This window comes from Calliphora vicina, chromosome 3, assembly GCF_958450345.1.
Source record: "Calliphora vicina chromosome 3, idCalVici1.1, whole genome shotgun sequence".
In the NCBI taxonomy this organism is placed as follows: Eukaryota; Metazoa; Arthropoda; class Insecta; order Diptera; family Calliphoridae; genus Calliphora; species Calliphora vicina.
The window spans coordinates 60,862,804-60,885,087 of record NC_088782.1 but is presented as its reverse complement, the minus strand read 5'-3'; the positions used below and the strand labels follow the sequence as shown (position 1 = coordinate 60,885,087).

Here is a 22,284-nt window from a genome sequence, read left to right as displayed (position 1 = left end):
TTTGTTTGTTTGTTTTGCTTTAAGTTAAATTTGGCCTAAAAATACCGCCATCAGCAAATCTGGCTTACGCCCTTTAAGAGTCTCCTCCAGGAATTACCACATCGACCTATACCTTCGTATAGGAAGTCGGAATTCTCGAACTCAACTCCTGAGTTTTATGGTCTCCACCAAAATCCAATATGAGTTTTGTTTGGTACTCCACCAGTGTTCCAAATTGAGTTTTGTTTGGTACTCCACCACGACAAATTATAGGTTATAAATTATAACCAAAACGAATGCATGTGGTTAATGTGAAAACTTCGAAGAACCGTAACGCGGTACAGTTAGACGACGCCAACCATCAACCAATGCGAGTGAAACGCAATCCCTCGAAGGCAGCGAAAAAAGGACGGCCTGATTGCCCTTAAACGATAATGGCAATGACGCGCGAGTTCTTCCTCCACCCAGAGCTGAATTACGAATGTTTGTGGAGAATGTTTTTTTTTATTTTTCTTCCTTTTGTTATTGTTTACATTTGGTCAGAGTTGTCAATGTTGCTGCCTAAAATACAATAAAATCGCTTAAAATATTTAATTGCTGCATTGAATAGGCAAAACACCACCTTACGATAACTGAAACAGGGTGTAACGAATAAAACTCCATTTAAGATGTTTGTCACACATTTTATATTTTCACCACTTGAACAAAACACAAAATACAAATTTACGCAAAAAATTACAAAATTAATACGTTACTAAAAAAGACAATAACACTAAATAAGACTTTTTTTTCTTCTGCCATTGAAATTTTACAGAAAACTGTAAAACTACTTTGCAATTTCGTAATTGCTGGCAAACAATCTACTTTTTATTTTCATTTAATTTATCATGCTCCTGATTCTCTGGCATTAAATCACTGTTAATCGAATGAGTCAGAGAACTAAAATCACCAGTGTTACAGGAAATCGAGGGTATTTCAAATGTAGAAAACCCCCGATAATCGCTAATCATGGGTTTAATAGGTGACGGCAGCATTGGTTCATTAGCTGGTGAATCACTATCGAGTAAACTTTTAGTAGTATCCTCCAAGATGGGCAAATAATTTGTTTGTATTTGACTAGACGTGGAAGGTTGTGGTTGGCTTTCATTGGGTGGTGTTGGTGCCTTTAACAGTGGATCAAATTCTGCTAAATTGATTTTAACATCTTCGGCCACACTATTCTCATTGCTATTGTCAGATAAATCAAAGTCATAATTGATATTTGTAAGACCACCCCGAAATTCAGCGGTTAACATTAAATCATCTGTTGAATCGGATGGTTCATCGATTAAAGAATTGGTATCGAATGTGTAGTTAAATATAGGCGATGCAAATAACATGTCTCCGCATTGTTGGGATGAGGGTAATGGCGATAGACGCCCCAAAGAGCTATTGTTAATGCCATCTCTTATGGCTAGATTATTGATATTGGATGTACTTGTGTCTAAAACACTATCATCGGCCGATGTTATTTTCTTTGGCGATGCTCCTAATTTTTGTGGTTTTAAGGGTAAGGGTAGAACTTTAGTTTGTGTAACTTTTGCTGTAATGGGAGTAGAATTGTAGCCAGTAGCATCTATGGCTGCCATTAGATTGTGTTTGTAGTGACCTCCCAATACTTTGGCCACATTCTCCAGAGTTTTTTCTTTATCAGGGTCGTTTTCATTGTCGTCGTTGTCGCTGCTAACATTGTCGCTTTCATTTGCCAGATGAGCTCGTGCTTGTGGAATTAGGAATTCAGGAGTTTTAATGGGTAGAATAGTTAGAGGAGCCTTGGCTAAAACGGCATCAACTTTTGAACATATTTCCATCTGTAATTGAAAAAAGGCAATTACAAAATTTGTTATCTGAATAAAGTTTTGCAATAACTGTATTATGACAAAAAGGCCGTAAGTCTCTAAACCAAAATTCTGTCCTGTTCTGTGTCCCCAATGGAATAATAGACTATATAACATTATCCTAATATTCAAGCTAGTAGTAGTATCGATGAACAAGGGCACATTTCGCGAGATGATACAAAATCGATTTAGTATTTTAGTTAAACGCCTTAACAATTTATAAAAAGCCGTATAAGAATTTAAAAATACTTTGGAATCCAAATTATTTCTTACATCTATATATTATTTATTTTGTATTTTTAATTATTTGTTAACGAATTATTATAAATTTTCTGGTTTTAAATATATTTTATTAAATTATTCGAATAATTTTTTTCACTCTTTATTCGTTCGAATAATCGGCGAAATTTTAAAAATGGATCACTCTAATAATAAAATATTATGTACTTTTATTCGATTAAAATAAAACTCGAATTGGCAGCACCCTAAGACAACAATGAAAATAATTATTTTGGTAAACGCCCTGTTAACAACACCGACCAAATTGTCAAAACTTGAATGCTGTCACATGTAATTCACATTAAACTAATAACACCATTGCGTCAACAATCGATTTTAGGCTGTAGATTTTTTATAATTTCTAAAAAAAACTTGGGTGAACAATTTCCATCTACAAAAGAAGGATTTTGAGCGCGTTAAAAATTATAACTAATTGTGTTAATAATACGCCGTTGATAAATGGGTTCAAGATCACGCAGTCCCACGCCTAAGCGAAGGCATCACAAGAGTAAACACAAAAAACGTAGTAAATCGCATCATAGCGAACGTGAGCGTAGTAAACGTGATAAGGAGGTAGATCCCTACAATAATTATGGCCACAGCGGCAGCAGTAATTCGAACAAACGGGATAGGGTGCGTGAAAGGGAACGCGAACATAATCATCATAGGTCAAGGAAAAGGTCAACGTCTTCCGTTTCATCGAGTTATACGGACAGTGATTCGCAGACACACAACAGTAGTCGGCATAAAAAAGGACGCTATAAGAAATTGGATGAGGTAAGCCAAAGAGGGAGGAAGAGTAAAAATTAAATTTTTATGATTTGTTTAACGGGGAATTTATTTGTTTCTTTTAAACTAGGTTGAACGTTTGGCTGAAATGGAAAGACAGAGACGCCAAAAGGAGGCCGAACAAAAGGTGATTTTAATTGTTGAGTGTAATATTTATGGCCGGTAAATTTATAGTTTTGTTTTTTGTAATAGATTATTGAAGAAGAAGCTTCCAAACGCATAGAACTGTTGGTTAAACGCCGTGTGGAAGAGGAGCTGGAAAAAAGACGTGACGAAATCGAATTGGAGGTTAAAAGACGTGTCGAACAGGCCAAAATCGAAATGGAACGTGAAATGATGTTAGAATTGGAGCGTAGGCGTGAACAAATACGGGAAGAAGAACGCCGCAGAGAGGTAGGTGCTCGTATTCAGGAATTTTTTAGTAAACTTGGAGCAAACATACTATTTTTAATCACACAAACAAAACTCCAAGCTTTCTGAATTGAATAACTCCCATATATATTTGTTTTACATTCCCCCTCTTCCTTTTCCCTGCCTAAACACGCTTTCCCTTACTGAACTTTCTATCCATTTTTCCCACTTATTTTATGTGTTTTCACCAACGAACCAAAAAAAAACATAATCCAACATACATACTTGTTTTACTAAGTATATTTGTATGCATATGCTGTTTGATTTTTTTTAATTATTTATTTTTCCATAAAAAAGAAAAAGAAAAAAGATTTTGCTTTTTGTTCGAAAATCTTGCCAGCACACTGTAGCGGAGTACCCGAAATGGGTGTGGGTTATCTTGATTAAAAAGTTAAAATTATCCCAAAGCAGAAACAATTATTGAAAAATTAAATTGTTTCCAAAATAACAATAATTCGTTTCAAATATGATTTTCTACAAAAAATGTTTGTTAAAAATATTCCAAAAACTATTTTCATTTAAAAACCAAGTAAGAGATCTTTATTTGGCTGTGCCGAATCTTAAATACCCTTCACCAAAGTATACTTTAAGATAATGACCGAAAAAATGTTTGTTTATAAAAAAATTCGGTCCGATTTTTATGTCGTTGTATACGACTTTTGAAAGGTCTTTGAAATTTGTATCATTAGATATCCATACCGTCAATGTTAATGACTTAGTAATCCAGATATAGATAAAAAAATAGGTCAATAATAGAGATAGTCGTAGTTTTTTGCTTATATCTCAAACATTTGTAGACCCATTTTCTCTAATTTAAATGTAAAACTCTTGGTGAAGGGTATGAAAATCTCCAAACATTTTTAACTCTAAATGATTTGAAATATAATTGGAATCTATTTGTTGTACATTAATGCATAATTTCATTAAGTTGGACCCTAGAGATAATTACTATATAAACCCATTTGGGAAACTCTGCTTAAGCTGGGTGCAATTTTTCGAAAACCTAAAAACAAGCGTACAAAAATTATTGATGAATACAGCGTCTGTTATAAGCGCCTATATTCACAAATAAAAAAAATCTTTACAAGACAAAAACACACCTAATGACTACTACCTACGACTACTATCACAAAATGACTACTCCCTACAAGTGGCCCACAAAGGTGTGAACTACGAAAGTAAGTTATAAATTGAAAAAAAAAATATTTAGCAAATCACAATGAGCTGGAAACCAGGGTCACAAAAGAAATAAAACTACACTCAAGCGGAAACAAAAAACAGGAGGTATTTGAAGGCACAAACCATTGCAATTGCAGACAAATTAAAAAGAAATCCCAGATACATACACTTTGTATAACTGGAAAGAAACACCAGAGATTTGAATCCTTGATAAATACTTATAACCACCAACCACTCAAAACAATACGGTCTATATAACTATCAACTATGTACATCCAAAACATACGCTTTTAGATCAGTTCAAATTTAACAATATGGTTTTTTCAAATTTTAAACAATGTTTTTTTTGTTTCTATCTTAATTATGTTTTAATTTAATACACATAAAAGAAAATAATTGTTAAATGAAATGAAAACAAAGAAACGAATAAAATAAATCTGATGATGTTTTATTGTTTTGTTGCATAACATATTTAGAGTAACTTGTAATTAACAATGTATATCAACATATTTTAAAAGCAAAAGTATTGGAAACTCGATGTTAAATAAAAATAATTGTAAGTAAAATTTTGTTCAAATTTCTTTTTACTGCAAAAAAAAAAAAACCACAGGACTTTTTACTCAAAAAATGTGAAGAACAAACACTACATTTGTATAAATACTTTAAAAATAATTTATATATTAAAAAAAAAGAATAATTTTTATAATAAAATAAAAACTAATTGTATATTTTGCCCACTAGCAAGAAAAGAAAAAAAAACTATAATAACACCCAACAATTTAGACCAAAAACTATATAAAAGAAAAATAAGTGTGTTACGTTAATTTTATTTATAAAATAAAAAAAACTTGTATTTTTTCGTTAGAAATTTATATAAAATCAAATTTTTATATTTTGTTTTTGTTTAAATTTAAATTATTTTAATAAATGTATTTTAGTTGTTATATTTTTTTTAAGAAAAATCATTTTAATATTTTCTAAACTTCCAAAGAATTTTAAATTAATACAAAATCCCTTTCCATAATTTATAGGAAGAGGAAAAGAAAAAGAGAGAAGAACTCGAAGAGATATTGGCTGAAAATAATCGAAAAATTGAAGAAGCTCAACGCAAATTGGTAAGTTCCTGCTGCCACTAACCCAAACCTCATAACATTAATAACTTTTCTCTTTTTTCTCTTTCAGGCGGAAGAGCGTTTGGCCATTATCGAAGAGCAACGTTTGATGGACGAAGAACGTCAACGTATGCGTAAAGAACAAGAGAAACGCGTCAAAGAGGAGCAAAAAGTAATTTTAGGGAAAAATAACTCAAGACCAAAACTGTCGTTCTCTCTCAAACCCGGCGATTTATAAGTTAACATCCGTATATTTATCTAAAACTATTCTTATCATTACAAATTCTTCTAACTTACATATTATTATTACTGTTCTTTTTTAAAAGTTTAGTTTGTGCTATCTTTTTTAATGTTTTTTTTAAGTTCTTTTTTTCTTTTCATTTTTATAGATTTTAGGCTGAAATTATGTTGTTGAGATTTTATTTTTAAATCTCACAGTTTATTTTCTTTTCATTAATAAAACAAGCAAAAGTCATGATGCCAATTAAGTAAAAGAGAACAAAAATATTCAATGTTTTAATTACAATAATGATGATCAAGAATAAAAAAAAAACAAAAAATTGCGTCTCATTTGTTACGTTCTTTAATTTTAAAAATAGGAAATTTTATAAGTTCTTTTCATTAAAACAACATTTTTCGGAAGCATAAAGGAAAATAATAAATAAAAAGGAAATATTAAAGGGGGGTAAATGTAGCTTAATAATCATTTATACCTAACGATACTGGGTCCGGGGTAAGGAAAAGTTATCAATATATCATTCAAGGTCTGGGCATTAGTAGATAAGCTGCAAACAATCTCATCACGAAAATATCGAAGATGTAATCTCCTAGCGTGTACTCCGAACATTACTATGACAATTTGATTCAATTTTATTTAGGTCCATCTTTATATATATAATTCTTCTGTACGTGTGTTAGTAACTGAACTCTTCATAACGGCTGGGCCGATTTCGATCAAATTTGTTGTGTGATTGAGTAGGTCCGTGGATGGTTTATATTCACAATTGACCTATATAGGAACAATGGGCATGGCACTTCCCATACAAAGTAAAAATTTATTATTGCATATCTGGAGTACTATTATAGTGGGTGTCTTAAAATTTTGTGTGAGTTATGGCAGAACAACGTTTGCCGGGACAGCTAGTAAATATATAAATTCATAAAGTTGCCATTATTCAGAAATTCAGAAAACAAAGTCCACAATTTGAGATTTATTGGTTCATTTTAATGAAAAAATTGAATAGTACCATTAGAAAAATTACTACTAAATCCCATATTTTGTGGATTCTAACGCATTGAGGATCATATGTATCTAATTCCATGATTCCATTAAAATAAAGAAAAATTATTGTACAGCGCCCACTTGTAGATTATCTCGAACTCGGGTACATAAATCGTAATTTCAGCTTTCTATGTTTAATGTTAAAGAGGATAGAAAAAAATATCATTAAAGGGTAATATAAATTACATTTTTCATTCATTCATGGCCGTATGTGTTTAATTTATTGTAATATTTCCTGCTCCATTATTTTACAAAACTCGAATAGCAGATACAAGAAAATGTACCATTAAGTCCTACGGGATCATGCATGTCCAACCCTCTATGGATTTTCGTTCACTTAGAACCATTTATGCTTAATTTCATATTTCTTGGTCCATATGCTTAGGTATTATTGCTAAGTAATATGTAATTTTGGCCTTGAAGGCTTTGTATTACTTGAATGAATAAAATAAATAAATAAAAATAAATATAAAATATTCAAAAACTATTATGGTAGGAAAAAGTACCTGTAAGTCCACTTTTTATTGATTCTAACTCTTGCAAGATCATTTCATGCTTACATTATTATAAAAAAGTACCATAAAGTATTATATTCTAACTAGAGATGCCAATCGGGACTGATTTTTGAAAATCCTGAGTTTCGGGGTTTGATAAAGAATCCCGACCCGAAAAAAATTATTTTCATTACTTATACAACATTGGCCATCACGTGGCGGTATGCCAAAAACTTCGCTAAAAATTAGTTATATCCCTAATGTATGTACAGTGCCGGACTTAAATATTCACACAGCATACAGATTTATCTTTAATCTTACGGGTTTCAAAGAAATATTTATTTACATATAACTTATTGAAATATATGGAAAAACTAAACATAAGTTGGTACATTTAAGAAAAAAAAATGAACTAATGTTTCGAAGTTCGATTTTAAGGGGACAAAAATATTCACAGTTTCTTATTTTTAATAAGAAAATTTTTTTTTTAATAGTTTAATGTTTTGTGGAGTAGCATATCCTTTTTATGACGTCTTTTAATCGTATTGGCATTGAATCAACCAATTTTTGGTGACGTCAGCTTCAATATTTTGCCATTCTTGTGACAGGACTTCTTTAAGTTGAGTCTTACTAATAATATGGTCCTTTCCTAGACGCCCGTCCAATTTATCCCACAGATGTTCAATGGGATTCATGATTCATAAATAAATCACATTTGATTGCAATAAAATACATAAGTATTTACATTATATAAGAAGAATTAACACTAAAGAATGTAAATACTGGTAAAAAGCAATACCTTAGTAAAAAACAAGTAAGAGAGCTTTATTCGGCTGTGCCCTTCACCAAATTATACCTAAAAATATTTTTATTTAAACAAAATTTAAATTTTTTTTAAAGTGTTTTAATTATACCCTTCACCTTCGTGAGAAGGGTATATATAAGTTTTTATACCCTTCACCTTCGTGAGAAGGGTATATATAAGTTTGTCATTCCGTTTGTAATTTCTACATTTTTCATTTCCGACCCTATAAAGTATATATATTCTGAATCCTTATAGATAGCGGAGTCGATTAAGCCATGTCCGTCTGTCTGTCTGTCTGTCTGTCTGTCCGTCTGTCTGTTGAAATCAGTTTTCTGAAGACCCCAGATATCTTCGGGATCCAAATCTTCAATAATTCTGTCAGACATGCTTTCGAGAATTTTGCTATTTAAAATCAGCAAAATCGGTCCACAAATGGCTGAGATATGAGGAAAAAACCAAGACAACCTCGATTTTTGACCTATTTTTTACCTATATCTGGATTACTAAGACATTAATATAGACAATATGGATATCTAATGATAGATATTTCAAAGACATTTGCAACGACGTATATAAGACCATAGAAAGTTGGACCTACAATGGGTCAAAATCGGGAAAAAAATTTTGAACCAGATTTTTTTTTTTTTTAAAAAAAAAAATTAAAAAACAAAAAAAAAAATTTAAAATTTAAAAAAAAAAAATTTTTAAAATTTAAAAAAAAAAAAAATTTAAATTTAAAAAAAAAAATTAAAATAAACAAAAAAAAAAATTTTTTTCCAAAAAATTCAAAAAACAACTGTAAAAAAAATTAAATTTTGTTTACCTAAAAATATTTAAAATTTTGAAGTATAATTTGGTGAAGGGTATTTAGATTCGGCACAGCCGAATATAGCACTATTACTTGTTTTTTTTATAGTTTTTTTTAAAAAAAGTTTTTTCCATTTTTTTTTTTGGAAAAATAATTTATGACAAAAAAAAAATTTTGATGAAAAAATTCTGATTAAAAAATATGTTTCCCGATTTTGACCTATTGTAGGGCCAACTTACTATAGCCTTATATAATCGTTGAAATGGACTTTGAAATATCTACCATTAGATATCCATATTGTCTATATTAATGACCTAGTAATCCAGATATAGATCAAAAATCAGTTTTTCCTTATATCTCAGCCTTCTGTGGGCCTATTTTAAATAGCAATCGAGTCGGAAGCATTCCCTATATATTGATGTATGAATCATGTACGTAAGTTATTTCGACTTCGCTAAAAATAGGGCAAAAATCGAGGTTGTCCCGGTTTTTCCTTACATCTCAGCCATTTGTGGGCCGATTTTGTCGATTTTAAATAGCAACCGAGCCGGAAGAATTCCCGATAAATTTATGTATGAATCATCTATGTAAGTTAATTCGTCTTCGCTATCTATAACGATCCAGAATATATATTAGGCTGGGTCGAATTGTATGGACTATCATATCATTGCATCTATGGTTTCATCTGTCATTCTGGAATGAATTTTGTTTCCGACATATACTGCTGCCGGAAAACACCTTCCACATTGGCCGTTTGCAAATACTTGTAACAAATCTGCAAGTATTTCCCTCTTAATCCTTCAGAAATAAAATGATCTATTTCGTTTACAAGTTGCAAATCTACATTATAATTTGGTTTTGTTATTGTTATTTGGGGGCTTTTAATAATATCATTTAGCCGAAATATTTTTATTTTGTTTGAGCTCCTCATCTGAGATAAAATCAATTTCGTTTGAAGATGATTTTAATTGAGTTTTATTAGATAAATTACGAAAAAATATGATGAAAAATTTCAAGGAAAACCAAAAATACCGCTTTTTTATTTACTATATTGTAGCAGGCGTTGAGCTTAACAACTTAGCTGAACATCACTTTGCGATTTTCGGCATGTAGAATGTCAAAATGCATGAAAAAAGCATACAAAAATTACATTTCCCCTATTTAATTAAGAAAAACGGGTTTCGCTAATTAAGAAACGGTATTCCCCGTTTGGCATCTCTAATACTAACTCACTGAGGACAATATATCGCACTGGTTCTTCTGGTTTCAGTAGAGACAGAAAACTGTTTTAACACATTACAATTAAAGTTGAAGAGTAGATTAGAGAAAATGATATAAGATTTTTATAGTGGCAGAAATCTGACCACAGTACATCGATTTTTTTTCAAAAATTTAAAATTTAAAAATTCTAAACCGGTGCGATATACTTAATTTCATGCTTCTTGGTAAATTATTATAGAAAATTCAAAAAGTACCATTAAGTCCCTTATGTTTGATTCTTATATCACTCATAATTTAACATATTAAAAAGTAAAATTAGAAGAAACAGTACTAATTTCCATTTCCCTCTCTAACACTCCATTTTGCGAAATTTTTTGTGACACAGATATGTCTCAAACGATACAAATCTGTGCTCAAAACAAATCTTTATATATATAATTCTTCTGTACGTGTGTTAGTAACTGAACTCCTACTTAACGGCTGGGCCGATTCGATGGAATTTGCTGCGTGTGTTTGAGTGGGATGGTATAGATTCACAATTGACTTATATAGGTATAATGGGCGTGGCACCTCCCATATGAAGTAAACATTTATTATTGCATATCTGGAGTACTATTATAGTGAGAGTCTTCAAACTTTGTGTGAGCTATCGCAGAACAACGTTTACAAGGATTTATTCAAATTAACACCTACGCAATAGAGTTCCAAATAACACCCTGTTAGTTACTTTCCGTATGAGTGGAAGAACCAATGTTTAAAATTTTAAAAATTGGCTTAATAATTTTGAATAATGGAATGTATTTTCCAGCTTTTACCCCTATTTGGTACTTTTTGTTTCCATTGAGATCGTACAAAATTTATTCAATTAAATTTCAGTATCGTAGTGGGAGCTCATAATAAGAATTTATAAAAAAGTACTTTATGAAAAGAGTACCAAAAAAAAAAAAATATTCATTGTATCTGCATTAGTTTAGAAGATAAACGGATAGCCAATTTAATTAAACATTAGACTTTCCAGGCGTTTAAGCTGGGCGGTGTTGAATCAGTCAGTCAATCAGTAACGTTACTCATTTATTTATGTATATATACACACAGCCTCAGAAGTGAGTATACACCAGTGATTTTTTTTGATTTTTTTAAGGTCATAAAAATCATTATATTCCGACTAAAATCTTTTTTTTTGAGAACCGAATCTATTATTCAACTCAATCTCCAACAAACAAACTCTTAAATTTGAATCGATGAAAAGATTTTAGGATTTTCATTATCTTAAAAAAAATAGAATAATTTTTGGTGTATACTCACTTTTGAGGCTCACTGTATATAGATTGTTACGTTATATACCCAAATTGATGACAGGTTTAATTAAAACTTTTCGAAAATTTCAGATTGAGTAACTAAATTCTTTACCAAAATAATTTTTTTTGGGTAATTTCACCAGACATTTTTGATTTTATAAAATTAATAAAGAAAAAAATATTCACTTCTATGAAATTTGCATTAAAGATATACCTGAGATTTAATTAAATTTGTATTTAAAACATACATTATTTGAAACTTGAGCTGTTTAATACTAACAATTCCAGCTAGTTCCGTAGAAAGTTCTTTTTCGGCAAAAAAGCGTAACCACTTTTTTTAGTACAAATTTGTTTGATGTGTTTACTCTTACAAGTGTTTTGTAAGATCAAACAGCACCAAATAAAATAAAACTAAATGTTTTGTTTTGAATCATCCTAAGTAAAATAAGTTTTTGAAATAAATAAGAGAATTAAAATATATTTTATTTAGTGGTTCCGTCTTTTTCGTCAAATATTTGTTATCTTAAAAGTAATAAAAACATATTTACGAAACAAAATATAAGTTGGCAATTATTCCAATATTTTTATACAAGAAACTTGTCGTCAAAAAGTTTTCACGAATTCGATAATAACACCTTAAGAATAAATCGCAGATCTTTAACATAAGAAGTCATTCTGTATACACGACTTAATCTTCATCTACATTGAAATAATCTTCTTACAGTAGTAGAATAGCAATTTTACATGCGTTTTTTTAAGAAGACATTTTTTTTAAAAATTCTAAGATTCTGCTTAAGATTCAAAATATTTTATCGGAAAATATTAAATTATTGCATAATTTTTATTTAAAATAACGAGAACAACTTCATTGAGAACTTTTTCGAAGATCGATCACTATTTAAAATTGTGTTTTCAAAAATTGCGGTTTTATTTTAAACTTTTCAAAAGCTATAAATTGTCATGGAATGAATTTTATAAATGTTCCATTCAGTAACTTACAAATCTTATAGATTAACAAAAAACCTTACCTGAAATTCTTTTAAGTCCAATGCAAATTGCTGTATGCCACTATTAATATTCTGATTGCGAGTCTTAAGCATTTCCATGCGTTTCATATTTTCCGAAATCAAATGTAAACTTTCGCAAGCCATTAAAGCACTTTCCCAGGGTGTGCTATAGTGTTTTGAGCCCGACATTAACAAATCAAATTCTTTCTCATCCATGCTAAGACTTTGAGCAGTGAGATTTTCAATAAAAGAAATGGCACAACACTAAAAAGGCAAATTTAAAGCAATTAAAGAAAAAAAAATAAGCCAAAGTTACACTAAAGAGAAAACTTACCAAATTTGTGAAATAATAACCACCCTCTCCACTCATCAAACGCGAAGCATTGGTGAAACGTGTTACGAAATTAATGTTACTATGCAAACGCACAGGATTTGCTTTAAGCACCACAAATATAAGAGCGGGCAAAAATTCATCAGCACTGGCCGGGCCACCAAAGGAATGTTTTAGCAATTCAAAAATATGACGACAACAGCGTACAGTACATTCCAGTTTTTCCTGGGGTGAGTAAAATGAATCAATGCCAACCAGTTCTAAGAAAAATATGTTTTTAATTAGCTCAATATTTTGTAAAGTAATATATATGTATTAAGTACCTGTTATGGCATTGTACACTAGTTCCCGTGACTCAGCATTAACTTCATCTATGCTACAGGCCAAATGTTTGGCCGTAATCCAACTAAGCTGTCGTATACGTTTTTGTATTTTAACATCATTCTCCTCATCTGAAGTAAAATAGGGACTAAACAAGAACCTGAAAATATTTATTTGAAATTTAATGTTTGGTTTCTTTGAACGATCTTATTAGACTTACTTATGATTTTGAGTCATTACAACTTTTTCAAAAAAATCAATGGTACTTTCACGATCCTCATTGGTGGCTATTTGAAATCTCTGATCGTTGTGTACAATTGTAGCAAATTTCGTATAGGCATTCTGTACCAATTCCGACAGTTCGTCAATATTTTTAGCCCCACTACTGTTTATGTATGAACGTATGCCATTGTCTAAACGTTGAATTTCAATTTTAAGTTTACGTTTACCATCGTCAGGTATGCGAAGTTGTCGCAGCTGTACAATGAATTGACTTTCAGTCGGATCGGGAATATAGTGTTTGTTGTGAGAGGAGGCTGTATAAAATTTTTAATATTTATTTTAATTGTCTTCAATTAATTTTGTTAATTATTAATAACAAAACAAATTGAATGAAGAACAAATATTTTAATTCAATTTGTATTATATTTGAATTAATAAAAATTGGCATAAATCAAAACCATCGAAACAGCTTGCATTTTAATAATATTTTTGATGGTTATAGAACTCATAATTATAAGGACAAACATTTTAAAATTTTTGTCTGCTCTCTATTAGTTTAAGTTATAGGCATTTAAAGTCAATACATATAATAGTAAATTTCTCATATATTTGGAAAATAATCTGATCATTATGGGTATCATTGAATAGTGCTTCAAAATACCTTTAATATGATATATAATATGGAACTATTTATTAACATTGTGAACCAAAAATTCCTTTTTGAATTTATATGACAGTACTTCAGAAAAATTTTATATACAGAAAAAGTGATTTTAGCTAAGCCGGTGATCGATAAACCCCAGAGTTTAAAGTTCCTTCACCCAGAAAAAATTAATATTAAAAGAAAAAAAATATAAAAATAAAAATTGTTGCGGGGATCTTGATTTGTTCCCAAAAATTGTATTATTCAAAGTTAGATTGAATTCCTTTATGAATTAATTCGACGATGAACGAATTCTACATAAATAAAATATGACGTGGTTTAATGTTTTTAATGAATTCAGCTCAAATTGAATTATGTTTAAATTGTGTCAAATACTACAAAAGTGAAATCATTGCAAATTTTATTATTTAGGTGAAAATAAACAGAAAAAGTTTTTCATAAAGTTTTAATTATCATTACATTTATAAGGGGCTATTAAAAAAATCGAATTCTACTTTAACAGAAATTGTAAATTAAGAATAACACAAGCAAACTATCTGCGATTTAAACTTATCAAAAATTACTTTGAGCTAAAAATAAACATTCTTCCATTTTTATTTACAACATTAATTGAATAACCCTCTTAAAAAAGAAATAAAAAGTACTTCAAATTAAAAAAAAAAAAACTACACATACCTTCTTGTCGTTGACGTGACTGCTTTTTCAATGTTTGATTTTGCAAAGTCTTTTGGAATACCGCTGGCACTAGAGATTTCTTCTTGGTCAAAGTGTTGCCTTCACTGGTCGTTGTAGTGCCGGTGGTTACCGGTTTCTTGTGACTCGACGACGTCTTATCATGTTGATGTTGTTTAGGTGATGCCGATCCACTAGGTTTGGGTGTGTCTTGAGCCACTTTATAAATTTAGTAACAAAAACACAATTTTTATCATCTTTCGCAATTATCTCTGGCAACAACTTGTTACTTACATTTCTTTCGTTGTTCATTGCGTTCGCGAAAACATTTGGAGCAGAGACCATCAAATTGATAGTTACCGTAATAACCGCAACCCTGTCTGCACTTAAGATCCTGCTGGCCCATACGCAACTGGGGCACTCGTGTGTTATACATGATGTATGTTCCAAAATATGTTTTTAAAATAGCTTAAACAATTTGCCCTTAATGCCTTTAATTATGAAGATGTTCTTTAATTTATTACAATTTAAATTTCTTGTAAAAATATCACACAAAAATAGTTTTCTACGTAAAATATCGATTCACTGCTCTCAAACGAAACATTCACAATGACAATTTTTACAGTTTTTGTTTTGATTTCCATATTCGTGTAATAAAGTGCAGTAGGAAAACAGCTGTTTTGCTGTCGATAAAGCAGTTAAAGTACTGTTATTGTTGGATTTTTGTGTCATTTTGTGTTTTTGATTGTTGTGCATTAAATTACGCGTATTTTTTAAATTGCTTAGCAAGTTATATTTAAAATCGTTTTTTAGTGTAAAAAACTCAAATATATAAAGAATTATACATAGCGTCGAGGTACTCCGAATTGTCTAACAAAAATACAACAAATCATATGTCTGTATATGCAAATTTTTAATAAAAATATTTTTTTGTCTTCGATGGACAATGTATGGTGTGAATATTAAAAAACTGTGTGGATTTCATATACATTTGACCGACTAACTCATTTCGACATCGAGAAACTGGCAGTAAGTGTTTTTCATTTATCTATCAGCAATTGCAAATTATCATTTCAACAACAAATTTTTCCTTAAAAAATGTTTAGATTTTTTAAAATTGCAAATGTATTAGACCCCCTTCCCACTAGCCAATTTAAAAACAAACCAACTGGCCGTGTACAAGCAAGTCTGTCTGTACTCAAATTTAAAAAAACAACTTGTGCTCCTTAACCCGATCTTCCTTCTAACATCAACAAATACAAAAATTGTGCAGATGACTTGCGCAACTAATTGCCTAACGTGAAAGGGGTCAGTGATCACTCATATTTAATAACAAAAATCGATTTTTAGTACAAAAAACTCAAATATCTTAAATCCTTACTAAGTACTGCGATATTAGGAATATCTTAAATCGTTAATAACTTCGTAAATACTGCGATTTGGGTAAAAATATGCTCAATCTGTGAATACTCATATTTCATATCAAAAATCGATGTTTATTACATAGTATAAAAAACTCAAAATCCTAAATTGTTAATAACTTCGTAAATACATATGTACTGCGATTTTAGCAAATAGCAGACGAATTGGGCAGTAGGGGTACAATGATGGATGAGGAGGCGATTCGCTCCTTTTCTGGTATTAGCCATGAAAATTGCAAGACGATTGTTCTGCAGAAACTCTATGAGATAGCACAGAACAGATTGACCAATTAATCCACAACAAGCTTAGAAAAAAATTGAATTTTAAATTTAGCGAACAAATGTTGTGGTTTATATCTTTTTTTAACTTTTACTTTTAATAACAACGAACAATGGGGTAAATGAAAAAAGTGGAAATAAATCGGTAATTTCAAAACGGATACTTTAGGAGGTGTAGCTGAGTTTAAGTTTTTGTTTTTGCTCAAATTTAAAAGATTTGTATATATCGCTCATTTGCTGCAACAACGTCATAACTGAAAATCCGAGTGTTTTGAACTGAGTAATACAAAATATGCGCCGTTCTTTAGTCTTTCATATAAGTATTTTTATCAGTTTTAAAAAAGTCAATTATTTTTTGTATGAGTGTTTTTTCGTTGTAAACTTCAAAATTAAAATTCATGTTTTCTCTTATATTTGACAATTAAAAGTTTGTGTTAAATACAGATTAGAAAGATACTAATATCTACTGTTTAAATCAGGTTTTATTTCTGAAATCGCATGATTTGTTGAAAATTTATTTAAGAAATAGTAAAATGTCATAAAACATTCAAAACCGTTTTTCTCGAAACGACTTTTTTTGAATTATGACGTTGTTGCAGCAAATGAGCGATATATGGAATCTACTAGGAGAGACCTTTTATAGTTTACGGAATCTACTAGAAGAGACCTTTTATAGTTTACGAGATATTCGCATTTGAAAATTCAAATAGCCACAGACCCACAAAAGTATATGAAATTCTAAGACGATATAGCTATGTATGTATGTCCGTCTGTCTGTTAAAAACTCGATGGGCCTAGCTGGATTTTCCACTCATCCATGTAACTTATTACCTATTGTTCTTAGCAAAATGTGTCCCAAATAGCTTAGATAGCTATTTCTTCAATCTTTCGAAAATTAATTTAAAAAAAAAAAAATAAAAAATTGTTGACTGTTTTTTTTTTTAGATTTTGGATTTTGGAAAAGACCTAAGCCTAGAGGTGCAACTGAGAATAATTTTATTACTCCCTCCTAAAAAATAAAAAGGGGCTCATTTTGCATAGATGAGAAAAATCACATGTTTGGCCAAAAATTCAAAAATTCTCTAATTCAGAGAGTTCTTGACCGATCTGGTTGAAAAATTGTGTCTGAATTACAATCCAATAGGATTTCATTCCGATCGAAAGACATCACTTTCAAAAGTTATTTCACTTGACATGAAATCCCCAATATACAGTGAATCTGTGACGGAATGACAAAATCAATATAATCCCAATATTTTTTAATGGTGGATACAAAAGCTCTTTTTTAAATCAAAGTACTTTTTCGATAACAATTAATTAAACGAGTATACATACCTTTAGACTAAATGAAACAATTGGTGTTTTTCTTTTTCAATATTTTTAATTATCTTTTTTATTTTTTTAAGAATTTTCTTTTGAGTTGACAAATTGTGAATAGATTTTTGTTTTTTTGGTTGGATAATGACAGTAATTATTTGAGTTTTTTTATTTTCATTTTTTTACAAACAAATTAAAACACTTTCTTTAATTTATTTAGTGTGTTTTTTAAAAAAGCTGATGCTAATAAGAGACTATTTGTTGACTTTAATTTTTTTTTTAATCAATCTTTGGTATAACTTTCATAATTCATTCAATCAATTGAATCATTCTTTCAATTGCTAAAGTATTGGAACTGGACGTATGTAAAATCTATGTATGTATTTAAAAAACTTTTCATATTTCTTTTCATTAATGGGTGGTGTTGCTATTTCGATTTAAAACTACTGTTTTTTATTTGCTTTTGGTATTTATTCTAATAATTAGGAAAAAAACTATGTATGTTTTTTGATGGTTTAGGAATTAAAAAAATAATTAAATAATATGAAGACAGATATTTTAAAATTAAAATGCAAAATAAGGATAAAAGTGTTAATGTTGCAAGAAGAAATTTAAGATTGAGGGGGGAATTAAAAGTAAGGCGGCTTAAAAGTTTCCGAGAATTTTTAACAAAATGCTGTCCTCTAAGACTTGATTTTTTTTAAGAATTTAATTTCAATTTATTTATACATACAAGAGGAAAGGAAACAAATTTTAAACACTAATTGACAACTACATATTTGTTTACACTCTAGTGTAAAACATCTGCATTAAAGGGGAGCCTTTAAAATACGGCTTTCAACGAGAAAACATACGAGTACAAGACAAACATTTTACATACAATATAAATACACTGAAAGAAAAAATTAATTACAATAATTAATGTATTTAATATACACTTAAGTTTTACAATAATAATAATAATCATAATGTCTTTTTATTTGGTTTTCTTTGAAAGTTAGTTAATTAATAAATTCCATAAGTATGTTCTTTTTTTTTTAAAAATTCTGTTTAAAAATCTTTCTATAACTATTCAAAAATCGTTTTACTTTTACTTATTAGGGGTTTCCTACAATTTCATAAATCTCAACAATATTTTTAGTTTCAACATTTGTTTATATTCTATGTATATTTTTTAAATCTGTATTTTAATTATTTTTCTTTTGATTTTTAAATGGTTTCTGTATATGAATTGTTGTGTGTGTTTTAGGGGAGTGTTAATTTTTTTTTTTAAATATTTTGATTTAATTTAAACTTTAATAGAAAAGTTTTCTTTAACTACGTTATCTAAACTGTAAATCTTGTTTATTTAATATATTTAAATATATAAAAAGTCAATTCTATCAGAAGTTTTTTTGTCTATAATATTTTATTTTCTTTGGTTTTTAAAAAATTCCTTATTCAGTTTAGTTCAATAATAAAAAAAAGAAAATGCTTGCAATTCTTAGGCGTTATTTTCTTCAGCGGACTTGAAAGTGTTGTGTTTTTTTTACCCTGTAAAACTATTCCGAACTATTTCCGTTTTCTCTAAATGTATTTTTGTATGTATGCATGTACTATATTTAATAAGTTCGTTTATTTTCTAGTTAAGTACGCTAACTAAAATATTTCAGACCCGCTATAAGTAAAAATTTCTCTATAAATAATTCTGAATCCAAGACAGCAATATGGGCCGCTCGTCCAATTAATGTATTGGCTGTATGCGGCAAAGCATGATGGACATCGTAGCGTGTTAGCGTCAATTCGGGTCGAGCCAATATGGGCGCTATTATATTGTGTATCATTTCTCTGTGGAAAAAAAATTTAATTTAATTTGTTTTTATCAAATTTATAAATTTTCTTTAAAATTGTAAAACTTACCTGTATATTGTGCCCAAATTGGAATTATCACGTATTGCGGCTTTACACAACTCCAGTCTGGCCGAATGTGCTGGCACATAACGATCCTGGCTGGAACCACACAGTAATATATTTTTAAAATGATGTAGCGTACTGCGTTGACTAAGACGATACAGGAAACTTTTGCGTAAATCAGTTGTGTCACGCATGCAGAGTTGTAACAAAGAACCAGATTTCTTCCATTTTTGCATAAACCACATGCCTGAAAAGAAGATATTAAAGGGAAATTATATGAAATGGAATGTTAAGTTTCTGGCCCAATTGTGAAAAACTAAATTTTTTTGGGGATACATTGATTCTTTACTAATTCCGCTAACAAAGAAGAGGGTTATACTTTGATATCGAAATTGTTAAAATAAAACCAAACAAATTAATTAAACTATCAAGGACGAATTGCCAGGAAATTGGTATTGAGCACGACCTTTAGGCTTTGCCGGATCTTTAGTAATGCAATTATTATTGTAAGTATTCAAAACCCTATATCCTCAACAAACTTCTGTTTTTCAATTCCGAACAGTATTGGATGAGTCTCTTCGTTTATATGGATGGGTCTAGAAGAGGGAGGAATAGAGCTGGCGAAGGTGTCTACATACATACATTTGAGATAAGGATGTCGTTTAGGATCCTTAATGGGTATATTATTCTTCAGTCTGTGGTATCACCTATAAAAAAGAGCGGCTAACTGGCTTATATAATAATACAGTATTCTTCATGCTGAGGTATGATCAATATGTACTGATAACTAAACTGCAATTAACTTTTGACAGTTGATACACAACATCATGTCCGATTTAGTAATCGCGGGCACCCTTGAAAAGGACAGTCGTAATCACATGGATGCGTGGATACAGGTATATAATGGGATGATGAGACGGAGATATAGACTTCTTATGAGATATGGAAATTATGGTCATGCCAAAATTGTAGATAGGTACCGTTAATTTGAATGTTCCTGTTTTACACGATACCTGAATCCGTTATCATTCTATGGTTTATGAAAATTATTCTGCATAGATCCGCTTATAACAGTTACCTCAACCTTTCGAAGTAAATATTTGAATATTTGACAGATCAAGATCACACAATAAGGTCGGATGTGTTCTCTTTTCGTACCAGCTGTATCTGAAATTGTTCCTTAAACTTCCAGATTACGATACCATAATTCAGGCTGAAATAATGGCCATAAATAAAGCCGCGGAACAAATACATTATCAAGGGATATAAAACAGGGATATCCACATATTTATTGATATCGAAAATTATCAAGAATGCTGGTTGTCTCTAGAGGAGATAACGAGACATTCATCGGTTACCCTTGTTTGAGTTGCTGGACACTGGGATATAGAAGATGCACTGCGAAAGTCGGCACCACCAAAAATTCAACCGATTCAGATGTGTTGGTATTCCTCTCTTGAGAGGTAAACTGCTGATTTCACACAAACTTTATTTAATTGCCAAAGCAAGGTGGTGAAGAGAACTCACTTGTAAGGAATATTGTCCAATATTGATAAGCAGAGGACTCTATTTACGATAAATCTGCCTAGAATCTAACATATTACTAAGACTTACTACGATCTCGCACAAACAATATGGGGGAGTGAATCCACCTGCATGATCACAAGTATAATAGGGTCTTAATTGAACCGAGGACGATCGATATATTTTCCTGTACTACAACAAGGTGCTGTGATTACTGGGCCTTAGATTGGCCCAAAATGGATTCTTCTGTCATTGGCCGGTATTAGGAGATCTCCGTGCTAGGTTTCTTGGACATCGTTCCTTTAGCAGTCTCTCTTAACCACCGCATATGAAGATGTAATGTATTTACGTGTTTATTAGGAATATCTCCTGGTTACCGGGATCTCAAATCTGTCATATAACTGGGAATTCATAAATTTTCTCCTCGACATCTTCGGAGGCATTCTAACTTGTCTTTTCTCCACCTCTCACTTTATTTCATAATACATAGTTCAGACAATACAAAGGGACCAACTGAATGAACTCATGCGAGCTTTATGATTACGACGGTCGTCTGTTAATCTAAACTATCAATACTTATGTGTTTTGTTTTAACACAATTTAATTCGCATAAAACATTCAAAGCGTTGAATAAAAATAAATGCCTCCAACGACTAACACTTATTCCGATTCATATGTGTATAGTTCTCTCATTACTCAAAAGTGAATCAATAAGAATTCTACACATCTATAAAAGCAGTGAGTTTCACCTGACAGGATCTTTATCACGACAATTCGATGTTCGCTATGGAACGGACCAAGCTACACTCACTCAAAAATCAAAACACAAAACAATTTAACTTTTAGAACTACTCACCCATATTAACAAGTCCGCTTGTATTGTATAGTGTACCCAAATGTGGTCCCGACAGCGATAGGAATGTATGCAGGCGTGGCAATAATGAACGCATTTGTGGTCGTGCCAATGCGCTGCGTACGATAATTGTTCCCAAAGAGTGTGCTACAAATGAAATGCGCGTAGGATTAAGTCCACAAGTTTCGATATGATATAAAATTTCAGCAACCAGTCTGAAAGGACAAAATATTAAAACCAATATAT

At 30.5% G+C, this 22,284-nt stretch overlaps 3 protein-coding genes across 4 annotated transcripts in view; 1 reads left to right on the top strand and 2 right to left on the bottom strand.

Moving 5' to 3' along the window:
* Nucleotides 1-641: 641 nt before the first annotated feature.
* Nucleotides 642-15,334, bottom strand: Rabex-5 (Rabaptin-5-associated exchange factor for Rab5). The gene is made up of 7 exons (XM_065506559.1): nt 15,046-15,334; nt 14,755-14,970; nt 13,414-13,729; nt 13,196-13,353; nt 12,876-13,132; nt 12,563-12,805; nt 642-1,829 (listed from the first exon to the last, which is right to left on the bottom strand). Exons 1-7 carry the CDS (start codon nt 15,185-15,187, stop codon nt 840-842), a joined length of 2,322 nt encoding a protein of 773 aa, XP_065362631.1. The 5' UTR covers nt 15,188-15,334; the 3' UTR covers nt 642-839.
* Arglu1 (Arginine and glutamate rich 1) lies at nt 2,447-6,131 on the top strand. Its single transcript, XM_065506560.1, has 5 exons — nt 2,447-2,912; nt 2,995-3,051; nt 3,117-3,317; nt 5,546-5,629; nt 5,697-6,131. Exons 1-5 carry the CDS (start codon nt 2,595-2,597, stop codon nt 5,862-5,864), a joined length of 828 nt encoding a protein of 275 aa, XP_065362632.1. The 5' UTR covers nt 2,447-2,594; the 3' UTR covers nt 5,865-6,131.
* A 3,840-nt stretch (nt 15,335-19,174) lies between the features above and the next one.
* The window catches only part of LOC135954556 (protein FAM135B), a 66,139-nt gene continuing 63,029 nt past the window's right edge, over nt 19,175-22,284 (bottom strand). For both annotated transcript variants that reach the window (XM_065504746.1, XM_065504744.1), the window contains 3 exons: nt 22,042-22,253; nt 19,668-19,908; nt 19,175-19,595 (listed from right to left, as the gene is read on the bottom strand). In XM_065504746.1, the coding sequence (XP_065360818.1) occupies nt 19,403-19,595; nt 19,668-19,908; nt 22,042-22,253 (646 nt within the window). In that variant the 3' untranslated portion in view covers nt 19,175-19,402. The remainder of the gene's footprint in view (nt 19,596-19,667; nt 19,909-22,041; nt 22,254-22,284) is intronic.